This window comes from Hyaloscypha bicolor (assembly GCF_002865645.1).
Source record: "Hyaloscypha bicolor E unplaced genomic scaffold K444scaffold_55, whole genome shotgun sequence".
NCBI classification, from domain to species: Eukaryota; Fungi; Ascomycota; class Leotiomycetes; order Helotiales; family Hyaloscyphaceae; genus Hyaloscypha; species Hyaloscypha bicolor.
The window spans coordinates 238,112-259,771 of NW_020194557.1; the positions used below are offsets into that span (position 1 = coordinate 238,112).

At 48.4% G+C, this 21,660-nt stretch overlaps 8 protein-coding genes across 8 annotated transcripts; 5 read left to right on the forward strand and 3 right to left on the reverse strand.

The window, feature by feature from the left end:
• Positions 1 to 22: 22 nt before the first annotated feature.
• K444DRAFT_611145 (uncharacterized protein) lies at positions 23 to 634 on the reverse strand. Its single transcript, XM_024879886.1, has one exon. It carries the CDS (start codon positions 467 to 469, stop codon positions 32 to 34), a length of 438 nt encoding a protein of 145 aa, XP_024738833.1. The 5' UTR covers positions 470 to 634; the 3' UTR covers positions 23 to 31.
• A 1,387-nt stretch (positions 635 to 2,021) lies between these two features.
• K444DRAFT_525660 (putative 1-phosphatidylinositol-4,5-bisphosphate phosphodiesterase 1) lies at positions 2,022 to 5,195 on the forward strand (the record flags this gene model as incomplete). The annotated part of the gene is made up of 1 exon (XM_024874464.1): positions 2,022 to 5,195. The coding sequence occupies one exon, from the start codon at positions 2,022 to 2,024 to the stop codon at positions 5,193 to 5,195; it is 3,174 nt and encodes a 1,057-aa protein (XP_024738834.1).
• A 1,665-nt stretch (positions 5,196 to 6,860) lies between these two features.
• On the forward strand, positions 6,861 to 7,291 carry K444DRAFT_611147 (uncharacterized protein). Its single transcript, XM_024879887.1, has one exon. The coding sequence runs from the start codon at positions 6,980 to 6,982 to the stop codon at positions 7,157 to 7,159; it is 180 nt and encodes a 59-aa protein (XP_024738835.1). The 5' UTR covers positions 6,861 to 6,979; the 3' UTR covers positions 7,160 to 7,291.
• Positions 7,292 to 7,594: 303 nt separating this feature from the next.
• K444DRAFT_662108 (uncharacterized protein) lies at positions 7,595 to 8,560 on the forward strand. Its single transcript, XM_024886657.1, has 2 exons — positions 7,595 to 8,090; positions 8,266 to 8,560. The coding sequence occupies exons 1-2, from the start codon at positions 7,915 to 7,917 to the stop codon at positions 8,462 to 8,464; spliced, it is 375 nt and encodes a 124-aa protein (XP_024738836.1). The 5' UTR covers positions 7,595 to 7,914; the 3' UTR covers positions 8,465 to 8,560.
• A 2,704-nt stretch (positions 8,561 to 11,264) lies between these two features.
• On the forward strand, positions 11,265 to 12,599 carry K444DRAFT_611152 (DUF1771-domain-containing protein). Its single transcript, XM_024879888.1, has 4 exons — positions 11,265 to 11,392; positions 11,466 to 11,566; positions 11,623 to 11,873; positions 11,927 to 12,599. Exons 1-4 carry the CDS (start codon positions 11,350 to 11,352, stop codon positions 12,297 to 12,299), a joined length of 768 nt encoding a protein of 255 aa, XP_024738837.1. The 5' UTR covers positions 11,265 to 11,349; the 3' UTR covers positions 12,300 to 12,599.
• A 255-nt stretch (positions 12,600 to 12,854) lies between these two features.
• K444DRAFT_651916 (kinase domain-containing protein) lies at positions 12,855 to 16,127 on the reverse strand (the record flags this gene model as incomplete). The annotated part of the gene is made up of 7 exons (XM_024885747.1): positions 12,855 to 13,058; positions 13,125 to 13,284; positions 13,621 to 13,916; positions 13,975 to 14,086; positions 15,323 to 15,428; positions 15,593 to 15,814; positions 16,096 to 16,127. 7 exons carry the CDS (start codon positions 16,125 to 16,127, stop codon positions 12,880 to 12,882), a joined length of 1,107 nt encoding a protein of 368 aa, XP_024738838.1. The 3' UTR covers positions 12,855 to 12,879.
• Positions 16,128 to 16,422: 295 nt separating this feature from the next.
• K444DRAFT_611155 (uncharacterized protein) lies at positions 16,423 to 18,351 on the reverse strand. The gene has a single exon (XM_024879889.1). It carries the CDS (start codon positions 18,244 to 18,246, stop codon positions 16,624 to 16,626), a length of 1,623 nt encoding a protein of 540 aa, XP_024738839.1. The 5' UTR covers positions 18,247 to 18,351; the 3' UTR covers positions 16,423 to 16,623.
• Positions 18,352 to 19,004: 653 nt separating this feature from the next.
• K444DRAFT_627976 (uncharacterized protein) lies at positions 19,005 to 20,750 on the forward strand (the record flags this gene model as incomplete). Its single annotated transcript, XM_024882868.1, has 4 exons — positions 19,005 to 19,020; positions 19,443 to 19,448; positions 19,496 to 19,978; positions 20,254 to 20,750. 4 exons carry the CDS (start codon positions 19,005 to 19,007, stop codon positions 20,748 to 20,750), a joined length of 1,002 nt encoding a protein of 333 aa, XP_024738840.1.
• Positions 20,751 to 21,660: the final 910 nt, after the last annotated feature.

Here is a 21,660-nt window from a genome sequence, read left to right on the forward strand (position 1 = left end):
CCCTCCCTCCCTCCCGAGGGACTGGACACTCTCACAGCTGTGGCATTCGCGTGCCGACGATAACGCAGATCTCTTGCATCCCATCCCTGCGGCGGTCAGGGATGCGGAGCATGACGCGGTCCAACTCCAGCGCCTGGCATGCCTCTGGTGCTTTTTCGGTCGACGGCTGCCAAGCCCCAGCGTCAAGTTGCCTCCTACGGCCGTCCGAGGTAACGTGCTGCCCCAATACGACACGAAAGGCTTCAGAGCCATGACGCCCAGCTGGAGAGCTGGCCTGAGGGGCAGCCGTGATGGGCCTGCCGGCGGTGAGAACGTCTGCCTGCGGACGATTGGATGTGGCCGGGTGGGAATTCGTGATCAGGTACGCGCCCCTGTCCAAAAAGCTGTCATGAGACCAAAGATCGCAGCAGCAGCAGCAGCAGCAGCAGCAGCAGCAGCGCAAACAACGACGAGCGTCGAGCACGAGCATGAGCAGCGGTGAAAAGAGAAGCAGGCAAGCTGGCTGGCAAGCAGGCAAGCAAGAGGAGGAGAGGCCGCGGGGCCAGATCCAGCCACTCACCGCAGGCGCGGGGGGCCTCATGTAGAAGCGACTGCTTCCAGAAATAATCCTTCATAACAGCCCGCCATGCCAGCCATACCATGCTCTGTTCCGCTCTGCTCTGCTCTGCTCTGCCATGACATGCCTTGCCCTGCCTTGACCTGGGCTGGCCTTGCGTGAAAAGTCGCTTGCAGACTGACTGGCTGACCGGCAGTCCCCGACTGCACTTATTTGCACCCTCCTGCGTCCACCTCGGGATGGCCTTATAACTGCTGCGCGCTGCTGCTCAATCCCAAGGCTGTCGAACCTCGAAGCCTCAAAGCCTCAACGCCTTGAAGGATCCCAGACATTTGCCTCCGCCCTCCCCCCCATGCGACAGACTTTTCCAATTGAAAAATATCCATCCTCCCCAGCATCTCCCCATCATCTCCCCAGCCTGGCCCTGACTATACTATACCAACCTGCAACTCCCCTCACACCCGCCAACATCAAACGAACCTGCTCGCCTGCTCGCCTGCCGCACGCAAGCGCACGCAATAATTAACTCTCCTGGCCTCGGATCCTCGTCGCATCGGTACCCGTCCCAGCACATCCCTGTCGCGCCGAGCTAGAGAGACAGCAAGGAAACTTAGGAACCAAGAAAACTATCTTCCCACGCTCACCCCTTGGAATGCGCCTGCTCTTGCTCTTGCGCCCTTCTACCTCGCTCCACGCTCACCAAACTCTCCCTTGAGCTCCTTCTTGTCGACTGCCCATCTGCAGATATCTATTCACTCCTTCTCCTCTTCTGCTTTGTTGTCAACGCGTCTGCGACCGTCGCCCTGTTTCTCGCCGTCCTTGATTTAATTTTCGTCATTTTCGCGTCACCCACGTCCGCCGGCTTGGACAATCAACCTTCTCTGGCGACGACCCCCCCCGTCGAACCTCTCGAAAATTCCTTAACTGGCCAGGTGCATCTGCCTACTGCTACGATCAAATGCACCATTGATCCAAAACACCTCTGTTCGACACCACATGACCTGAATAGCAGGACGCAAGAGAAGGAGTATTCAATTCTGGGCGCATCACTGTTCCTTCCTTCTCCGGTATCCCGCTCCCGCTCTGCCTTGTTCACCACCTTCCCGCAGGTAGTTTAAGAAGCTATGCGTTCGACCATGGAATGCTGGTGTTCCTCATAAACTCCCACCCTCGTCATCTACCAGCCGACGCGCAAGGCTGTGCCATTGGGCAATTCCTCTCTCGACAAAGCACAATGCCGGGTCACACCTCCAGTCCTCCCCTATTGGCAACAACAACAGCCCTCGAAAATCCCTCCACCACTATGACCTCACATACAACGCAACCTCGAGCGACAAGACAGACAAAGCCGAGCCATGTTCAAACAAACTTTCCACTGTCCCTCTCCTACGCAAACTCCGTCCCTGCCTCTGCGCTCAGCGCCTCGACAGTTACTACCGCGAGTTCTCGGCAGGCTTCGCCCATCATGTCCCCCGAAACTACTCAACTTACCACGAATAACTCCTCCATTCAAGGCTCGCCCGACAGCGTGCGCGGGCGTGACTCTGAATATCCTCCACCCCCTTTTGAGCTTCCGGAATCGACAGTGTCACGGAAGTCGAGTCAGAGTGCAATGAGCGAGGCTCTGGTGATGAACAAGTCCCCGGGACTGATCAGAAGATTATCAAACAGAGCCACGAAGTTTGCGGGCCGGCGCCGGCAGTCATCGACTACAGCCATGAGTCGAGATCACAGCACTGGACCTGTCACTATGCGACGGAGAAGTGACAGTACCAATACAGCACCGGAAGGCGGCAAAGGAGCCCTATTCTCGGACTCAGATGACGAGTTTGTTGTGGACATGCGAGAAGAGTATTATTATCCGTTGGCACTCGACGGTAAAGGAGACTACCCAAGCACAACCGCTTCCATCGGCTCTTCGACAGTACCCTCAGCGACCCCTCCCCCTGGCCCTGTCATTCCCAAGGTCCTGCTTCAAGGCACCACCATGATGAAGGTAACCAAGAAGAAGAAGAAGCTTCTGACTTTCGTTCTTGAGAGCGAAGCTGCAAAAGTATGCTGGGACAAAAACCGGCCTTCCAAGTCTTTCTATATCGACGACATCAAAGACATCCGAGCTGGAGCAGACGCCCGAAACTACCGTCAAGAATTTGGAGTTGCAGCCGCCGATGAACCACGATTCTTCTCGATCTTGTACGCAGTCCCAGACAGGTCGAAGGGGAAGTCTCAACAGAAGATCATGCACTTAATCGCCAACGATGACCAGACTTTCGACCTTTGGACAACAACACTCGATGCCATATCGAAGCATCGTCAGGATTTGATGGCATCCCTATCATCGTTTAACGATAAGGCCGTGAGGGCTTATTGGCGGACCGAAATGAACAAGCAATTCCAGGACAAGCCTCACCTTGAAGATGAAGAAGAGATCGACATTGTGGGGGTCGAACGTTTATGTCGATCTCTCCACATCCATGGATCTTCAAGTTACCTTCGTACTAGGTTCGACCAGGCAGATGTTTCAAGATCGGGTCGCCTGAACTTCGTCGAGTTTCAAACATTCGTAAAGCTGATGAAGAGACGAGAAGACGTGCGAGCGATTTACCGAGAACTTGCATCCGATTCGGAGAAGGGCATTACAAGCGAAGAATTCTTTCGCTTTCTTACGGATATTCAGTTTGAGAACGTCGAAGCTGATGTTGCTCACTGGGAGGATGTTTTCGCCAAGTTTGCACGCCGGTCGAAGCCGAAAGACGCTGTCGAAGGGGAGGCTTCACGGATGAACGAGGCAGCCTTGAGCAGTTATCTCATTTCCACGTTCAATCTTCCCTTGGAAAACATTGCTGCGACTCACACCTTGAATCGCCCAATGAACGAGTACTTCATCTCGAGTTCCCACAATACATATCTCTTAGGTCGACAAGTTGTTGGCCAATCGAGCGTTGAGGCATATATTTCAGCTCTGAATCGCGGATGCAGATGCGTCGAAGTCGACTGCTGGAATGGGAGCGATGGTCAGCCTACCGTTATGCACGGCCATAGCCTCACCACTGCGGTCTCTTTTGCCGACGTGATGTCTACCATCAGCAAATATGCTTTCGTCAAGTCACCTTACCCACTCTGGATATCTCTGGAAGTTCATTGCAATTCACAGCAACAAGCCATAATGGCTGAGATCATCAAGGAGACTTGCGGCTCGAAGCTTGTCACACAACCAATTGATCCATCGGTTGAGCAACTACCGACGCCGTCTGAGTTGATGCACCGAATCTTGATCAAGGTCAAGAAGCCTAGGTCGTTCGAAGATTCAGCGGTAATGGAACAGACAAATGGAAGAACTCGTGGGAGCAGTCTGAGCTCGCCATATGTTCGCCCCACCCAGCTTGACAACTCTACCATTTCAGCCGGTCTTCTACCACCGACCCCGTATTCGCGAACGTACAGGACCATCAGCCGTGGGCAGCCCAAATACTCCGGAAGTGAAGGTCAAGATAGCCTGAGCAGTAGCACAAGTGACAGCGAGAGTCTCACGGAAGACGTTGTTCGTGCCAAAGAAAATAAAGCAAAGAACAAGACCAGCAACATCATCAAGGTTCTTGGTGAACTTGGTGTTTACTGTGCTGGGATCAAATTCCAAGGCTTCGATGCTCCAGAGGCCAAGTCATACAATCATATTCTCTCCTTCGCGGAGAACACTTTCGACAGGAACACGAAGGATCCAGAAGACAAACGTGCCGTGGCTCGGCATAACATGCGGTACATGATGCGTGTGTATCCAAGTTACAAACGCATATACTCGAACAACTTCGATCCACTCAAGTATTGGCGTCGAGGAGTACAAATGGTTGCTTTGAACTGGCAAACTTACGATCTCGGGATGCAAATGAACGACGCAATGTTTGCGGCCGGCAAAGATCAATCAGGATATGTTCTCAAACCAATTGAACTCCGAGAGATCAAGATGATCCCAACTGTTCCTGAAGAGGCTGGTGTCGGCTATGTCAGACGGGAGCGCAAGAACGTCACCTTCTCAATCGACCTCATCTCAGCACAGCAACTCATGCGACCCAAAGGGCTTGCTCCGAATCAAAGTGTCAATCCTTACGTTGAGGTGGAGGTCTACCACGCCGACGATAAATCTAAGGATAGTAAGGGTGTTGTGGGAGAAGGCGGACTTGATGCTTCTGCAAAGGATGGATTTTCTGGTCTTGGTACACCTCACCGAAGACGAACCCAGATCATCCAAGACAACGGCTTTAATCCTATCTTTGACAAGAAGTTCAACTTCGCTCTCACCACCAAGTATCCGGAGCTTGTGTTCGTCCGATGGACAGTAAGATGTTCCAATGATGGTTCAGGTTACAGCGAGAAGGGCTCACCACTTGCGACCTACACGGCCAAACTCAGCAGCCTCAAACAGGGTTATCGCACACTACCTCTCCACGACAACAGTGGAGACCAGTTCCTGTTCTCGACGCTGTTCTGTCGCATCAAGATTGATCCAGCGACTAGCATCTACGTCAACGGACCAGAGTCTGCTGCAAATGATAGTGTCGGCGTCCTCAAAAACATTAGTCGCACAGTCTGGAATCGCACGCCTATGTCGCCAAAAACATCTGTCGACAGCGGCAACTCATAAACTCGCCATCATACTACCACCAATTTCGAATCTACTTTACAAACACAAACCCATGTATTTCCCTGACCAGATCAGCGAATTGCGACCTGTACAAAAGTTTTCCTTGGATCCATATTTCAAATCAGGAAGCGTCGTACGGATCTCTCAATTTCGAATTTTCATATTTTTCTCAGGCGCGTTAATCAGAAGGAAACGGACATGGGCATTTCATTAGCATACATATAAACGGAAGGAAACAAAAGTGGCTCGCGCTGCGCTCTGCATTTGGGATTATTTGGGCAGCATATTTTCTGCATCAGTCGCACGGTCATCGAGCTGCACAAATTCACCAATCCACTCATTAGATTTTCTTTGTCATATCGTCTCAGGCCTCGTTTTAATTCGCGGACGGGTTCCTGGCTTCATTTCCTTGAGGATTCTCGGCGTCAGCTGTGCTGCTTCTTCGTCGGTCAAGGCGGGACTGAACTGGTTTCTGTTTTCGCACGATCGATCGAACGATTTGAATTTCATCCGACTCTCAAGCTCCGGCTTCTTTTTCTTCTCTTCTTCTGGTCTAGCACGGAGTTACTTCGGGCAGGACTTTTTCAAACTCGGGGGTTAGCGATCTTCTTCACGCTTGATGAATGGCGTACTGCGTTTTGGATGGGACGGGACAATACAGGACTTGCATGGAGGTTGGCTCCTTTTCTTTTCGACTTCGGATTTTACTGCATGGGAATTGGGAGATAAAGAGATACGGCGGCGTCTCTGTGTACGAGAATACGAGGGAGCGATCGCTTCATAGCTTGATCGATATGAACGTTGCGTTGCTCTTTTGCAGGGAGGGAGGAACAACAAATCTGATTACGCCGCGCTCACAAGAGCTTGCGAGCGATTGGGTTGCGATGAGGCTGGGTTGCATTGCTGGTGGATGTTGCTGAATCATGTTGTGGTGATGTGGACGCGATGAGGACGTAGGAGATAGCAATGACAATATCCAGTTTCTCGAAATACTTTCATCCCATGCTCGTCTTATGTGACCGCGACTTTTCCTCGTCCCATGATTTGATCAAGTGATCTGTTGTTCTACCTTCTTGCATACCTCCTTCTCATTTGAGAGTCAGAGGAGTTTGAGGCAAACGAAAGCTGTCTCGCCCACTATTAGTTGCGGCGGTTGTGATACATTAAGAGAGGGGGGATTGTCTTACCTGCAAATCAAAGAGCGTGGCCGCAGTGACCAGGCCCGGACAAAAGCTTGCAGGCGACGTAGACGACCTGAGTGGGTGGGGGAAAAGAAAAAAACTGCCCAAATCAACCACCAGCCGAGCTGGACCGTCCACAGTGTTAAGCGCATCTGTAAGCCTATCTATCTATCCACTCTATCAATTTTTCCAATTTTTTCCAATTTTTCTTTTTTCAGTCAGTTCGTAATACGCCTTAACTCGATCGTCCTTCGACCTCTTCCTTTTATTCCCCCGGTTCCACGTCCCGTCAAGGGTTCCCGGAAGTGATCCACGACCATTGATTGCACTGAGCTCGACAACAATCCACACCCCGGAACTCGAGGGGCTTCTCTCGGATCCTTGGTGCTGACGGTGCCGTCCAGACGCTCTGGCTGAGCGTGTCGAGTGGATGGTGGATGCCGCGGGCAGAGGAGTGGCTTGTTTTGATCCAATCGCGGGTCTGCTGTTCGGATCTTGTTTATGGCCTTGGAGACAGGGAGGTGTGGCTTTTTTTAGTGCAGTGCGGTGCGGTGTGTGCGACATCTGCTTTGTTGTGTTTTGGGGTTGGATGGAAGAGTCGGGATGTCGAGGGTGTGTTGGAGAAAGGAAGAATCGGTGGATATTTGGAGGTTGGATATTTTTCTAGTGCGTTTTGGAGGCCGGCTGGGGGTATGTGGGTTGGAGGTCGTTGTTCTTTTGCTGCGGATCTGTGGTGACTTTAGGAATTGGATTCACTTGTTTGTGAATCAGAACTTATATTAGGTTCGCTAAAGGGGAGGTTGGTTTTATCTGACGGTTGGACTTTGATATCCTAGCTACTACAAGATGTTTAGCTTTTGGTTAGTCTAAAATAGAGACCTTACGAAGAAACCAAGCGGATTTCATAGTGTCAAGGAGGCATGGTTTACCAGGGCAACTTTTGTTACAGGTTGTCAATCGTCTGTTAAACTGTATTCACATTTACATGAGCTCGGGACATTTAGTATACACGACTTCATTTAATAAAACTAAGGAATGCCGCAAGGGAAGAGAACCATCTACTGTATATAATATTAAGACAGAAGTAAGAAAAAAGGGGCTCGGGCCTAAAGTGAAAAGGGGCGATTGGTCACGTGATCCAATCCAAAAGCTCCTTAAAATTGCCCTCTTTTAATAACACCTCCTGGTCTGAACATAAATTTAATTTCTACCGTCGCTGTAAACTCAAAATACAATTCTTCCAAGGTATCGCTCTAGAAGACAAATTAGTTGTCTTCAAGTACTCCAGGTAAGCGCCCGTTACATAAGCACGCATCCTTCTCCTCCTCAGCTCTTGTCTCAGCTTTGCATCCTCTCATCTTCAGCTAGTCTTGGCTTTGTATACACCTCAACTCAGCCTCTCTCCAGCTTTACTATCACTCCGTGCTTAAAGCTTAAGATCTCCCCTCTCGCGTAGTGACATCTACCTCGACTTTTCCCCCTCACCGCCTCCCCCCGACCTTTTTCTTCTAACCTGCCATCCTACCATCCCCTCAAAAATGTCTAATTCTCGTCCCGCCACCAACACGGCCGCCGACTCTCCATCTTCCAAGCTTATACCGGAAGCAAGCGTTGCAAAGAAGAATAAGTGGCAAACGCAATTCGACGTGCAAGCCCCGCCGAAATGCGAAATGTGCGATGCTGAGGTGAAGGATATGGAGGCCCGGAGAACGCAGTAAGTCCTATTCTCTTACTCACACGACCTTCCTCTCTCTGAGAGCGAAAACTCTCGAGGCCGGTCTCAGGAGGAATCATATCACAGACCCGTGTCATTAGTCTCGTGAGCCAAGACGGCTTGCTTGGAAGATGTAGAATGGTGTCTGGACGTGCTGATGTTAACGAGCAAGCAGCATGGCTGAAACGAAACACTGCCATTGTTTTGAATGTGACGCGTATGTCCCGCCGGGCATGCTGTACTCGCACTGGAGCGACGCGCATGAGGACTTGACGTGGAACGACCATGCCGTTGCTCACACAGATTCGGTGAACGTGAGGGACGCGATGCCGTGGGTGAGGGAAGCGATCGAGAAGAGGAGAGCGGCATTATAGTGACAGGGCATGTGTCGAGAGTGAGCTTTTGGAGAGTGGCAATTTGTAAACTGCTAAAGAAGAAGGCAGGAGTGTTGAGAATACGTGAGAGATGACACCTATTGCTTGAATAATGTCTTTTTGTGTATTACCGCCAGATTTCATGCAGCAGAGCCCTTACTAACTTCCAAATATTTCAAGAACATTCTCTTGTTCAGAATATATAAGACGATATGAGGTAGAGCAGGTTCGAGGCAACAAGAGCTTTCTTGCCGTTGCTGCTTTGCGGCAAAGTGTTTGTGATAAATCATAAGAATGGATTGTATATATCTCCTCATGTGGTGCTTCAGAGGTATCAAAGCCCCTCGTATTGTTGTATCCCGGTCCACTGGTTCTGATGTTGTCTGAGCTAGTCCTCTCCAAATTCTAATTTCCGAGTTGCATGAAGATGAAGACCACAAATTAGAGCGTATTTGGCAATTCCACAAAGTCACCTCCCTCCGACTCAGACTCCGTTTCTGACCCCACCGCGCTTCGTCTACTTTTCACGCTTCTCTGGACACCGTTGAGTCGTCTGTAGCTGCCCCATTCGAACCTTGGCTGGGATTGATCATCATAGACTCCAACTTCTCGAGAATCAATGCATGCCTGTCTTTCGATCTCAAGGCCCAGGATTCCCTGCGTTCGCATTTAACTTCGAGGGATGATTGGAGGGCTTCTCCGGAGAGCTATTTGCTCGAGATGTTGTGTAGCATATCGTCCCTGCCGCACTTCACCACAGCCCGTAGAGCATAATGTCGAGAAAGTGTCGGTTGATAGTTCATGAGGAACAAGAGTGTAACATCTTTGTGGGTCCTGGCCGCAAGGTCATAATGTAAGAGCTCGCGCCAAGCACATCAAGTCTCATTCGCGTTGGACCTGCACCATTCGTGTGAAGCCAAGCCAACATATCTGGATCATCATTCTGAACAGCAGCGAAAGTGCACTCTCAATTTACCACCAGATGAATCGATGTTAGCTCCTTGCTCAAGTAACATTCCCACGAATCCCTTGCTGGTGGGTTTTTCAACTCATACAATGGGAAACCCGGCCCTCTGTCGATAGCGATCCCTACTATTGGGATTGACGTCTACTACATGCCAAAGTAGAACTTTTAAAGCTCAATCATTGCACATCAATGCCGTTTGCAGAGCAGTGCCATACACTCCACCATCGGCACTGATGTTAATAGCTTCATGGCTCAATAGCGAGCGAGTGTCTTCTTGGTATGTCGTTGAACACTGTTTCGTGTCATAATGTGCCTTCGGGTCCCTTGTGATTAAGGTCGGCTCCGAAATTAAAACAAAAGTTTGGTGTAATTTTCAATGTTGTTTACCATGTAGAAGAGAAGAGGGCGCTGCGGCCATCAAGATCAACAGCATTGGCATTTGTGCCAGCTTTGAGGAGTAATTCCATGACCTCGGTGTCGCCCGAACTTGTGGCAAACAGAAAAGGTGTCTTCCTTGACGGGGTTGGCCTGTCCACCATGCCTGCTCTTCGTTGTCTTTTGGGGACTACCCGCATTGAAAACCAGGCAGGGAAGTGTCTCGAATTTGAGTCACAAAGATACAAAACTGCGTCAGCCGTATTGTTGTTTGAAGTATGTTTTTTGTAGTGGGTGGGTCAAGAAATCGCCGTGTAAGAAGAGAAAGGTAGAGAGATGGTGTGGGAGTCTGGTGCGATCGTGTACTCGTTTCTCTTGGCGTATTGTTGCGAGTTAATTCAGCCAGTTGGCTATAGTCTCCTGCAATGACAGTTGATACTGCTGGATCATGTTCCAACCTAGGTCCCGTGGTCTCCGTATCTTCTAGAATTAGTATCCGCTTGTAATCTTTGGCTAGGCTGGGATTATCCTCGGTCAACGATTGAAAAGCCTTGTCCCAGAGGTTTTCATTCCTAGTAGCTGAGGTACTACTAGTGGCTTTCAATCCAGGATCCTCTGGTTGGGAATTTGGAGTGACTCTCGCGAGGGTCCGGTCCACGATCCTCGCCTCATTTGGGGCGCCTCTAGTCGTCGCTGGCCCGAGCTGCTCTTCTATAGCAGCTGGGGCATCTGTGGCGGGGTCTGATTCACGATCACATCCTCCAGCCTGGGAGCGCCTCTTGCCACATCTAGTCTGTGGTCCTCTTCAGCAACAGCTGGAGGACTTGTCGTCAGATCTGACCCAGAATGCCTTTCACTAACTGGAGTGCTTCTGGTAGGGTCCGGTCCGTGAACCTCTGGAAGATTGCAGTTCAACGTCTCTCTGGTTCTTGATGAATTGCCATTCGGTCCATCGGTACTGCTTGGCTCTTCAGACTCAGCGAGCGTGTCCTCCCGGTTTCGTAAGGACTGGGCTGGTGATTGAGACCTTTCTGCATGTAATGGCACCGAGTGCTTGAGCTGTTGAAGGAAATTTAGTTTTCTCGAAGCCATGATCGTCAGAAACTACTCAGCTCGATGGCTCGCCGAGCTGCTTTGGCCCACCACTGCCATGACCCTCGAGTCTCGACGGACAGCCCTCACCGTCTCCGATAAGATGCAACTTCGGGGAGTGAGGTTTTGGTTGCTGATGCGATGAAAGGAAAGATAGAAAGTCAGGCAAGGCCAGGAGACAATGGCGATGTCGTCTCCGCTCCCTCTCGGCCCCCATGTCATGCTGCTGCGAGGCTGAGGATCTTCTCCACCTGTGTGGACACAATCCCTGTAGCTGCAGCTGCCGAAGTTCCCACCCCAGACCATGACTAAAAACGAGGCTAGCCAAGACCAGAACCAAGGCAAGATCCCCAACTCCCTCTCCTCGAAGCAACAACAACAACGGATGCACCACAGCTCCGATTCCTCCCATCGCTCATTCCCAAGGTCACATCACCATAAAGAACCAACCATGTCAGCCTCATCCTACCCAATGACCCATATAGGTGCCAAACGTGCGTGTCCTCCGCTCAGCCGCCAAGCGCGCCAACCTCCCAGAAAAAAAAGCTAATTTCCTTCGCAATCCAGCTTTTAATCATTCTCAGAGCGGAGATGCAGAGGCGGAATACGATCGATTGCGAGATCTTGCGCGACAGGAAGCTGGAAAGCGATCGTCGTGTTTTGACAAGGTCGAGATCCTCTCATGTCTCACTTGCTGGCACACTCGAGCTAATGTCGAGCCCAGGCACATCAAGCATACGAGCGTGGAGATGGTGCTGCGGCGCATCAGTTGTCGGAAGAGGGGAAGCAGCACGCGGCGAAGATGGATCAGTACAATAAGCAGGCGTCTGATTATATCTTCCGGGAGAACAATTCGCAAGGACGAGTCCCGGACGATACGATTGATTTGCATGGGCAGTTCGTAGAGGAGGCGGAGCAAATTCTGGAGCAGAGGATCAGATACGCGCAGCAGAATGGGCAGACGCATCTGCATGTGTAAGTGCCTATCCTCCTTGGTTGGATTTGGGGGTTAACATTGGGATTCTCAGCATTGTGGGCAAAGGCAATCACTCCGTGAACCATATCCAAAAGATCAAGCCCCGAGTCGAGCAAGTATGTCAAGAACTGGGGCTCCAATACTCGACCGAGGACAATGCGGGACGCGTGTATATCAATCTCCAAGGTGGACCAGCAACCATGCCTCCTGCGCATAGTTACCAGCAAGGAGGGCAACAGGGATATCAGGGACCCCAAAGTGGCCAACATCAGCAACAAGGTGGATATCCTGGCCAGCAGCAAGGAGGCAATTACCAAGGTGGTAATCAACAAAATAATGGCCAGAATGATGAACTGGAGAAGTTGGCTATGAAGATGTTGCCCAGGATATTGAAGAAATTGGATGGGTGTTGCACGGTCATGTAATTGGATATGTTGGACTTATGGGTAATGTGTTATGATGGATGGTTGGAAATAGATGTTGTCAGGTTTTTAGACCTTGGATGAACTGTATATTTTTGTACAGTACAGTCATGACAGCTTGAAGGAATGAGAGATCTGGGAGCCAGGTCAAGTGTTGTGTCTTGGCTCTGGTGCAGCTCAATCAATATTCGAGGGGATGCTGCCACATCGGGCGAAGTGTTGGAACAAAATGCTGAGATTAACTTTGTGCTCGAGGTCTCAACGTCTCATTGTACCAGGAAGTTTTGGTACATTGATGCGATATGCAACAAAGAGTTGGTTTCTAATTCACTCCTTGCCCCTTTTTCATCTGAGTTTTTTTTAGACGAAACCAAGCAGTTGATGTAGTCATCTTTCGTCTGCAGCACTTGTGGGTCCTGCACAAATCTAGAAGCATAGGTGGAAATCACAAAACTGATCACGTGTCAAGTTCGAAACTTGTTTCCTGTTTGCTCGGTCTGTATTCAATTCTGCGAATGAAAAGAGAACTGGTTTGTAAAAATATGATTTACTTCTTGTGCGAATAAAAAAGACATCCAATAGCTCATGGCTGCATCAAAAACTCGTCAAAAGCCAGCTCCTCCGCAACGGGCCTCTCCTCTGGCATCCAGCATAACATTCTGCGCAAGAACTGTACGAAAAGAGCCCGGTCTTCCCCATGTAGCAAATGCTCACGGATTTCGAAAGATTGATCAGGAATGGGAACGGAACCTTTCCAATTTCCTATAGTGACATCAGCAAATTATTAAAGCTTTTCCGAGTTGGAAGAACAGGGATTTGGCGTAGTACCTTGACTGTCCCAGTATTGATAGCACTTTTCACTCCGTTTCAAGAATTCTAGAGGTGGAGGCTCCAAAAGTGAAACCATTTCTGCAAGGTGCTGTTCATCATCTAGTATTCTATTTCTCTTTGCGAAGAATAAATGGCCGCCTTCAAGAAGACCCCACATCTAAGTAGATTAGATAAAAGTAAGCTCGGTTCTAGCTTGTTCACGGCCTAGTTATGGAGGGCATCCGATTTTTGACCTCGAAATGTCTTCGTTGCTTTAGCCAAGCAGCGTGACCCAACTTTTGTGGGATATTCCAAACACTCTCGGCAGGACAGGTGTCACGTGCTGCGCACAGGCGCATATATAGCTTCTTCACCGCCCTTAGGGCACCATCATTTATTACAAACATACCAAAACACACCACATTCCACTTCCACAGCTTGTCCAGGCCGTGACAACAGGTCAAGCAACAATGTGCCAGTATCATCAACTCTTTCGTCATTGATTTGTACTCACCATAACACCAATCGCCCAGATATCCAGTTTAGAATCCCAATCCATTCCCAAAATAATCTCTGGGGCGCGATAAATTCCAGGCATAATGTCGCCTCTGTGTTTTTGGGTACCAGCTCTAGCCTCACCAAGATCACAGAGGACTGGTTGGCCTGCACTGAACGGCATCGGTCGCGAGTTGTAGATAATGCGATCGCTAAGAATCTTCCGGGCGATGGGCCGTTCCAGTTCGCCTTGCTCCATCTGGGAAAGGATCGACTCATCCTCAATCCTTTGGAGCACGTTATTTGGTGACAGATCTGACAACAATTAGCTTTCTAATCACTATAAGCTAGTTTTATATAATTGAGAGCTCACCAGTGTGGACGACATGGCACCGATGTAAATAATCTAGGACTATAAGGAGGAGTTGAACGCTCTTTTGGGTAAGATCTTTTGGAAACCTATTCTGAGGAAGAAGTTGCAGAAACTCGGTGAAACTCATCCCAAGTGGTTGACAGTGTGTCAAATGAATAGAATAGAATAGAGTAGTGGCCACTACTCTATTCTATTTATCGAAATTTACCCACTACTCATATTCTATTCATATTTTAATCAAGGTATTCATGAGTATTCGTGAATACTTTGAGTAGTACGCACGTGATTTTGCAGGTAAGCAGCTAGCTATATTAGGTAAAGCTCCCGCCCGCTCCCGCGCTACAGTCGGTCCGATCCAAAAGCGACAAAACGGTCGCCCTTCTGTGTCCATAATAACTTTTTAACCACGACCCTGATTAATTAACACTAAGTAATGCAATTATAGAGAAGAACCAGGCGAATAAAAGCTATTAATCAGATTTTTAATGCGATTTGTGGTTAGTTAGTAATCGAGTTTTAAAGTGCACGGACCTCTTTCACTTTTTTGATTTTTGACCATACAAAACGCGAAAATATTTCACGAAAGTCACGTGTACCTAAGTAAATAGTAAATTAAACTTAGACTTATAAGGCCTTATAAGGCCCCTTAAGCTTCTATAAGCTTAGTATATATAGTAAGAGCTTAAATTTTAAGAGTTACTACTAAAGAGAGTATAAAGTATAAAAAGTCTATAGTTTTAATCACGTGCAATCTCGTATACTATACGAGATGTAATTTTTTACTCATACAAAACGCGAAAATTTCTATGCGAACTCGTATAAAATGATCACGTGCTTTGTAACTCCTGCAATATTAAAGGTATTAAAAATCAGAGAGCAGGGAATTAATTACTATAAGATATATGATAATTCCGATTAATACGATTTATATCAATTAGTATTGTGGTGGTTTTTATTTTTTTTTGTTGCTTTTGGATCGGACCGACTGTAGCGCCACCTCACTACCCAATTAGGCGATGGCGAGGCTTGGTAAGTGAACTAAAGCACAAGATTCCGAGGAGAATAATTAGTTTATTATTATAGAAAATTAGTACTTAGCTAGTAATATATAAGTCTTGGCTTAGTTTAGCCAGAGCTACTAATAGGCGCCTTAGTTATTTAATAATTATTAAGCAAACCTTGATTTTCTATGGTCACATGACCAGAGATCACAAGTATTCATGAATATTCATGAATATATATTCTACTCTACTCTAATTTTTTGAGAATTACGCTACTCATATTCTATTCAAGATATTCATGAATATTCATGAATACCTTGAATACCTTGAATACTTTTTTGACACACTGGTGGTTGATAGAGCATGCATTTGTGATTTCCATTAGGACCGGTGATGTCAAATGAATCAAGGACGCTTCGGACCATTTTTTCCCCAGGATGTTCGATGGGGTTACTTTTTAAGCACTCGTTGATTGTGATTTCGTGATCATCATGCGAGTCCACATGATTATGCTCTTTTGGTTCGAATACGCAATTTGAGGGTTAGATATCGGTGGTCCCTATTGATATATTAGAAAGAATCTTGACCAGTTGAATAGATGCAGTTCGAATCCTTGCCTAAGATCTCTGCACAGCCACACCGTGGAATTCACCCCGAATCCTAGTTTTGTCACAACCTGGTATCTAGACCCGAACACTTCACCGATATAAACTGGATAATAATCTTCTGGGACGTAAGAGGGGACATTTTCTTCCTCGATCTTCTTTGTCGCGTCTAGTACCACAAACCCGGAAGTGGGAAACTTGCGTGGAGGAGAGTGGGGAGCGGCGGCCGTGGTTCTACCAAATGATTGAGGCAAATATGAGAGAAGCCGATAGGGGAAGGGCGATTGAGAGATGAAGGAATGTAGTGGCCTCTTCAGGCCTGAGCAATGTCTGGTCATCTCAATTTGAAGGGAAGAATGTCAGAAGATCATTTGGTCAGCTACCAAATGGGAAAAAGTAAAACGATACCCCCCAGGTGTCGATTGGGTGGCCAAGCCGACCTACTAACCTAAAGTAGAGGCGCTCAGACAGGACCACCAAAAATCTGGCTTTCTCTTTAAATTTAATTAATATACAAGGAATTAATAGAATTTAATACGTTCTTCATTTTATCGTAGACCTAATTAATGGCTATTTAGAGATTTTTTTTTATACAAAATATTAATTAGTAATAATTCTTTAAATTAAAAAGGTTGAAAAATTAATATTTTATAATTTAAAGGCAGTTCTAAGTAAGCCTAGAAATTTAGTAATTGAGTCCCTAAATCTAGATAAAAGATCCCTATAAGCCTCTAATTATAAAATCTTATAGGACCTTAAAATAAAAACTTAATTAATTAGAATATAAACTCCTTTAAATTAAAATTATATTTTAAGGAATCTTTTTATTATAAGTTAAGAAGCACGTGATTAAATTATAAGCCTTATAGTATACTATGTTTATTTAAACAAAAATCCAACTTAAGGTATCTAAAGGGCGGAGTAGCCAATTACAAGTCGTTAATACTCTGGCCCCTAATCGATACCTGGGGGGTGTCGTTGTACTTTTTTCCTGAAGAAGCTAGGTGTATTCCAGCATTGAGACAACCAGGCAATCTTTCTTTTCAGTCTTCCTTCCAAACTGTAATTCCAGTCTTCGCCTCCAGAATATCAGCCAAAAGATAAGCCTGCTTAATACCCATAGTCGTACCTACAGAGTCGAGGTTTCTCTTCACGAACTGTCGGACCTCCTCCGTGGCAACATCTAAAATACCTGCTAGCCAAAGCGGCCAAATCAAGAACGAACCTCCCGACATCTTAATAGTCGGGAGCTGCGATTGATCGACTTCAGCGAGCGTTTGAAAGTGCGTTCCTCCCTTTGGGAAATAGCCGACGTGCTGCGGCACTATGCAGAGAATATCTGCTTGCATTTCATATATTGCGTCCGTGGAGATCTGAAATTGCGCGCTGTGCTCAGCGGACCTGAAGACGGGAGGGCTGGTAGAGAAACCTGCGAGCAGGGTGTTGCGGATCACTTCGTTGAGAAGGATGCGGCCTGTCCGGAGCGTGTTCCACATCTGTGACATCCAATAATCTTTGTACACATGGTAGCGGCCGTTGAAGACGTGCTCGGATTTCTCTTCTGTGAAGACGGTTTTGTATTCCCATCCTGGCTGGACGTTGGCGACGATTTCTACGAGCTTGGCATCAAGCTCCAGAGCTCGAGATAAAATTGTTTCTCGGTCTGTGAGAATCTTTTGCTGCATTTCTGCATGCAGAATTGAGAAACGCATCAAGGTGTCTTGGATGATGAAGGCAGGGTCTGGTGTCTTGACCAGTTCGATGGCGGCTGTCATGTAGTCGATCATATGCTTCGGTAGTGCGATCCCCTTGTTCATACAGGCTATCATGAGATGGGCCGTCACCTGGACCAATAGTCGTCTTCCTGCGGGTGTCTTGATTTGATCCGGGCCTCGGAGTTTGATGACTGCGGCAGCGCCTTTGATGTGCTCAGACCAGTCTTTGAGTGACTCTTGACGGCAACCGGTGATGGTCTCAAAGATTCCGAGAATCATAATTGACATCAAGGTGCTATCTTTCTTGACTTGAACGGGATCTCGAAGTGCAACGTTTGTTGATTGAAGGGCTTGGACGTATTGGTAGCGAGCGTTCTTCAATAAATTGGGTGCGTGTGCCGCATGGGCGAAGCCTGCTAGGCCAACAGCTTTCATACTTGAAAGCAAACCCTCATCCAGTTGACCAGTCCTAGTCATATCTTGAATTGGGTCCAAATGCCCTCGATTTGACGCCCTACATTCGATAACATAATTCGAAATAAAGAAACCGGTTGCGAGATCTTCGATTGTAGGTGCCAATTGGAGAGCTGATAAATAAGGGTCCTTCTGCTGCACCAGCTCGAGGGATACTTCCTCTTCCGGCTGCGGGGAGATAGACAGGGATAACTCCAGGGCTTGCTTCTTTGCTTCCTTAGCCTTGAATTTTCGGACGACGTTGGTGCTTTCATCCCGGAAGATTAGATCTCCCTGTGATCGATATCCGGGACACTCTCGTTTGGCTCTGAAACATTGAGTACAGCCTTCGGGAATTTTATCACACTTCGTTTTCCTCGCTCGGCAGGCATGGCAGCCACCCGACGGCTTCCCGCAGTAGACCATGCTCTCTGCTCCGAGTCCCAGGTGGGGTGAGTGGTGTTTTTCCGTGAGCAAATTCGTCTCACCTCCAGCCATGTGAGTTTAAAAATGGCTGGAGATCAACCTGGTGTGATGGAATGAGCTGTACGGCTTTTGGCATTTCGCAGAGGTGGTCTCAAGAGGAGAAGAGGAGGAGTTGGCATCTTATCTGGGTTGATCTGATAAAGCATCCAGCTTGACGCGCAGGCTGAGCGCCTCAGTCACCACAAGCTAGCCAAATGAGGAAGAAATGGGAGTTGAGCTTAACTGCATTGAGCCGAGACTTGTGGCACACACAGACATCGCGTCACAAGTCCGCCAATCAAAAAGATCACCCCACTCCATCCTCTTTCCTGTTCCCATCCGTCTTATGGATGCAATAGAAACCGCCCGAAGAGATGACGAAGAGATCGGAATCTCTTCCTCTGACTAACCAACAACGGCCCGTGACACGGGCCCCGTGTTGGGGCTGGGCAGTTCGGCGGCGAATGAGCTTAAGTTGACGTGTCCGAGTCCCTTAACTCCCCTGCAGATTTAACATTTCTGCTTTCCTAGTTACGAATCGTTCACCCATTTGGCCTTGTGTGACAGTCAATGATGGATCTCTGACGTGGGTCTGTAAGGCTGAGGATGTGCGGGGTTTTTCCTGTTCTGGTGTTCTCTGGAGTAGGTTGCGTCCCACGATTAGCCGACCGTTGTTGATCTCTTCTCCCTTGTCGCTCCAGTGCGTGGAAAGGACGATATAAGGAGATGGAAGATGTCTCCCAAGTGTTTATCTCCACTGATATATTGCCTTACTTCTGCTCTACCTATCAATGGCTTCGCCTCGGGGTGATCTCTGCCTTCCCTTTGTTTTCACAGCCACCTTGTCAAGAAGTAGCTTGACCTCTAACAAACATTTCCACCAAGACCTAGAATTAGCTCTCTATCTTTACAGAAAATTCATCGAGGATAACAATAACCCCAAAGCGCCAACTCGACATGAACCATGCATTCATCAAAGAAACTTAAGTCTGGCTCCAGAGGCTGGACTGATGTCTGAGGGCAACGGGCTGGACGACTTCACCCCAAAGGAAGTCGAAAAGGACCACCAACTCATTCATGATAAAACAACCGAATGGGATATCTGCAAAGATGAAAGAGGCAAATTAATCACTACCGAAGGCGGCTGATGCTTGGGCTTTTCTTCCCTTTTTTGGTTTAATTACTTGACGTTGCTATTATTGCTGGAGCATTACCCTTTATTGCATTAGACTTCCGTAAGTCTCATCAAAGTCAAGTGTTTCACCTACTGAAATCTGAATAGACCAGCTATCCCAATTCAATTGGATCGTCTCAGCCTTCATCCTCGCCTCAGCAGCATTCATCCCCTTCTGGGGCCAATTCGCCGACGTCTTCGGTCGCTACTCCGCCCTCCAAGGCTCCATGCTTCGCACGCTTCGTTCTTCCACCCGTGCTCCTTGGCCCTCAAAAGACCATAAGAACAGACGACAGGAAAGAATGAGTATCACAAACCTTCTCCGCACGCCTCAACGCCATCGATTTCGGTGGGCAGATACTCTTTATCTTCGGCATGGGCCTGTTCGTGCTAGCTTCGACATGGGCACGCGCCTACTGTCCCAGAGCGACGCCAAAGTCGTCGCGCATCTAGCCGTCGGCTCGATACTCATCTTCATTTTTCTGGGCTGGGAATACTTGATGCTGCCAGGACATTTCCTGGCCACTCGCTCACCGACAAGGAGACCGATGATCCCATTAACCTCTTTACACGCAATGCAGAACTACTGGTGTATATAAACTTGATTACAGGCATGGCGGCGTATGCAGTGTGCTACTCCGTAGACCTGTACTTCGCGCTTGTTAGAGACTACTCTGCAGGGAAAGCAGATGTCACTTTGGCGTATTACATGCCTGGCTTAGGAGGTGCTTTCCCCCTCCCCCCCTCCCGTTGCTCTCCCCTTCCCTAGAATTTATCACTGACGCTTGACTTGAACAGCCGGCGCCTACCTCGCCATCTTCGCCTGTAACGTCCAGCCCCTACAACCTTCTTCCCCCTCGTCCTAGGCTGCGTCATCGAGGCACGCGGCATCGCCATCCTCGCTGCCGCCATAAACTCCACCAAGCTGAACCTCATCTACGGCAGGCTAGCCCTTACCGGCGTCGGCACAGGTTTGCGGATGATGCCTGGCACACTGCATGGTATTGCCTGCCACCCTGATGCAATCGCAAGCATCGTGAGTCTGACGAGTCTGGCTATAACCCTTGGTGGTACGCTTGCTACCACGGTTATGTTGAACATCTTCAACAATGTGCTATCCCAGGCGGGGATTAGGCTGAATGGAGTGTCGAGTTCGGGTTTCAGTGAGATTTCAAGCTTGCCGGCTGATGAGCTGGCTTTCTTTAGAGGCAAAGCACAGAGGGGTATCGTCGTGTCTTTGGGACTGGGGAGTGTGAGGATCGGAAAGGGAGACGAAGGGGATCAGATCACGGGGAAGGGAAGTTCTGTTGGCAGTCTGTTTTTGGAGGAGAGCGGGGAAGGAGGTAGCTGGGAAAGGGCTTGAGTGCGAGAGGCGAGAGAATAGCTGAAGAGGAGTCTTTCGTGACTTTGTTCGTGTCTTAGGGTTTTTTTTCCCTGTCAGTCGTTGGAATTGGTGGAGTTTGGTTCGGTATGCATATCTAGAGCCTAGAAGTTGGTCTGCTGTATTGTCGGATGAGATACGCGCACTTAGTTGGAGAGCAAGTAAGAAGACGAGAGTGAAGTGAAGCAAAATCTTGCAAGGGGAGTGAATCATGTAGAAGTGAGTAGTCAAGCTTGCCGAGAGCCGAGGAGGAGGGAAAAAGGGGTAAATCACGTGACGCCACAATCGTGCGATCCAACATCTACTCTATGCTCTTTCAAGTTGGTCAATCCACGGTACACATCCTCTCTACTTTCTTGAATCCTGGGAAGGGAGTTCTGTTGGGATCATAGAGTGGACAGAAACCAGGAAAGTTGATGACATTGTGATGTGGAGTGCAACATAGTGTGTTTCAAACTTGCTTGATCTTTCGTTGAGGATTTTTCGGTCCTATTCAAAGTCACCAGTTTGGTTTCGTATCAGAACCAGGTTCAGGGAAATTTCTAGAAGCAAAGTGGGGTCTGGTACCGGCATGGATGGTACTCCCCCCCCAAATAAATGTAATAGTGGGTCCCCGCAAAACCAGCCTGGCACGGTCCATTTGCCATACCAAAAAACCCCTGCACTTTGACCCACTGTTACATTTAATTAGGGGGGGGGGGGGGGGGGGGGGGGGGGGGGGGGGGGGGGGAGTAGTCACTGGGTTTTTCCTGGTTCGTGTAAGCTTACATCACCTTGGTGTTGGGTGAAGGGACTCGCATCACTTTACCTGCAATATGAATTCTCGGATAATCTTTCTCTGATACCACATCTGCTGTGTGGCATTTTTGCGTGAAATACCTTTGCAACGTTA

Bases quoted from the DNA above. Each gene is read 5' to 3' on its own strand.
- K444DRAFT_611145 (XM_024879886.1), bottom strand. From the start codon at position 469: ATGCTCGTGCTCGACGCTCGTCGTTGTTTGCGCTGCTGCTGCTGCTGC.
- K444DRAFT_611147 (XM_024879887.1), top strand. From the start codon at position 6,980: ATGTCGAGGGTGTGTTGGAGAAAGGAAGAATCGGTGGATATTTGGAGG.
- K444DRAFT_662108 (XM_024886657.1), top strand. From the start codon at position 7,915: ATGTCTAATTCTCGTCCCGCCACCAACACGGCCGCCGACTCTCCATCT. The intron at 8,091-8,265 runs GTAAGTCCTATT...ACGAGCAAGCAG, and splicing joins ATGGAGGCCCGGAGAACGCA to CATGGCTGAAACGAAACACT.
- K444DRAFT_611152 (XM_024879888.1), top strand. From the start codon at position 11,350: ATGTCAGCCTCATCCTACCCAATGACCCATATAGGTGCCAAAC. The intron at 11,393-11,465 runs GTGCGTGTCCTC...TTCGCAATCCAG, and splicing joins GACCCATATAGGTGCCAAAC to CTTTTAATCATTCTCAGAGC. The intron at 11,567-11,622 runs GTCGAGATCCTC...TGTCGAGCCCAG, and splicing joins GATCGTCGTGTTTTGACAAG to GCACATCAAGCATACGAGCG.
- K444DRAFT_611155 (XM_024879889.1), bottom strand. From the start codon at position 18,246: ATGGCTGGAGGTGAGACGAATTTGCTCACGGAAAAACACCACTCACCC.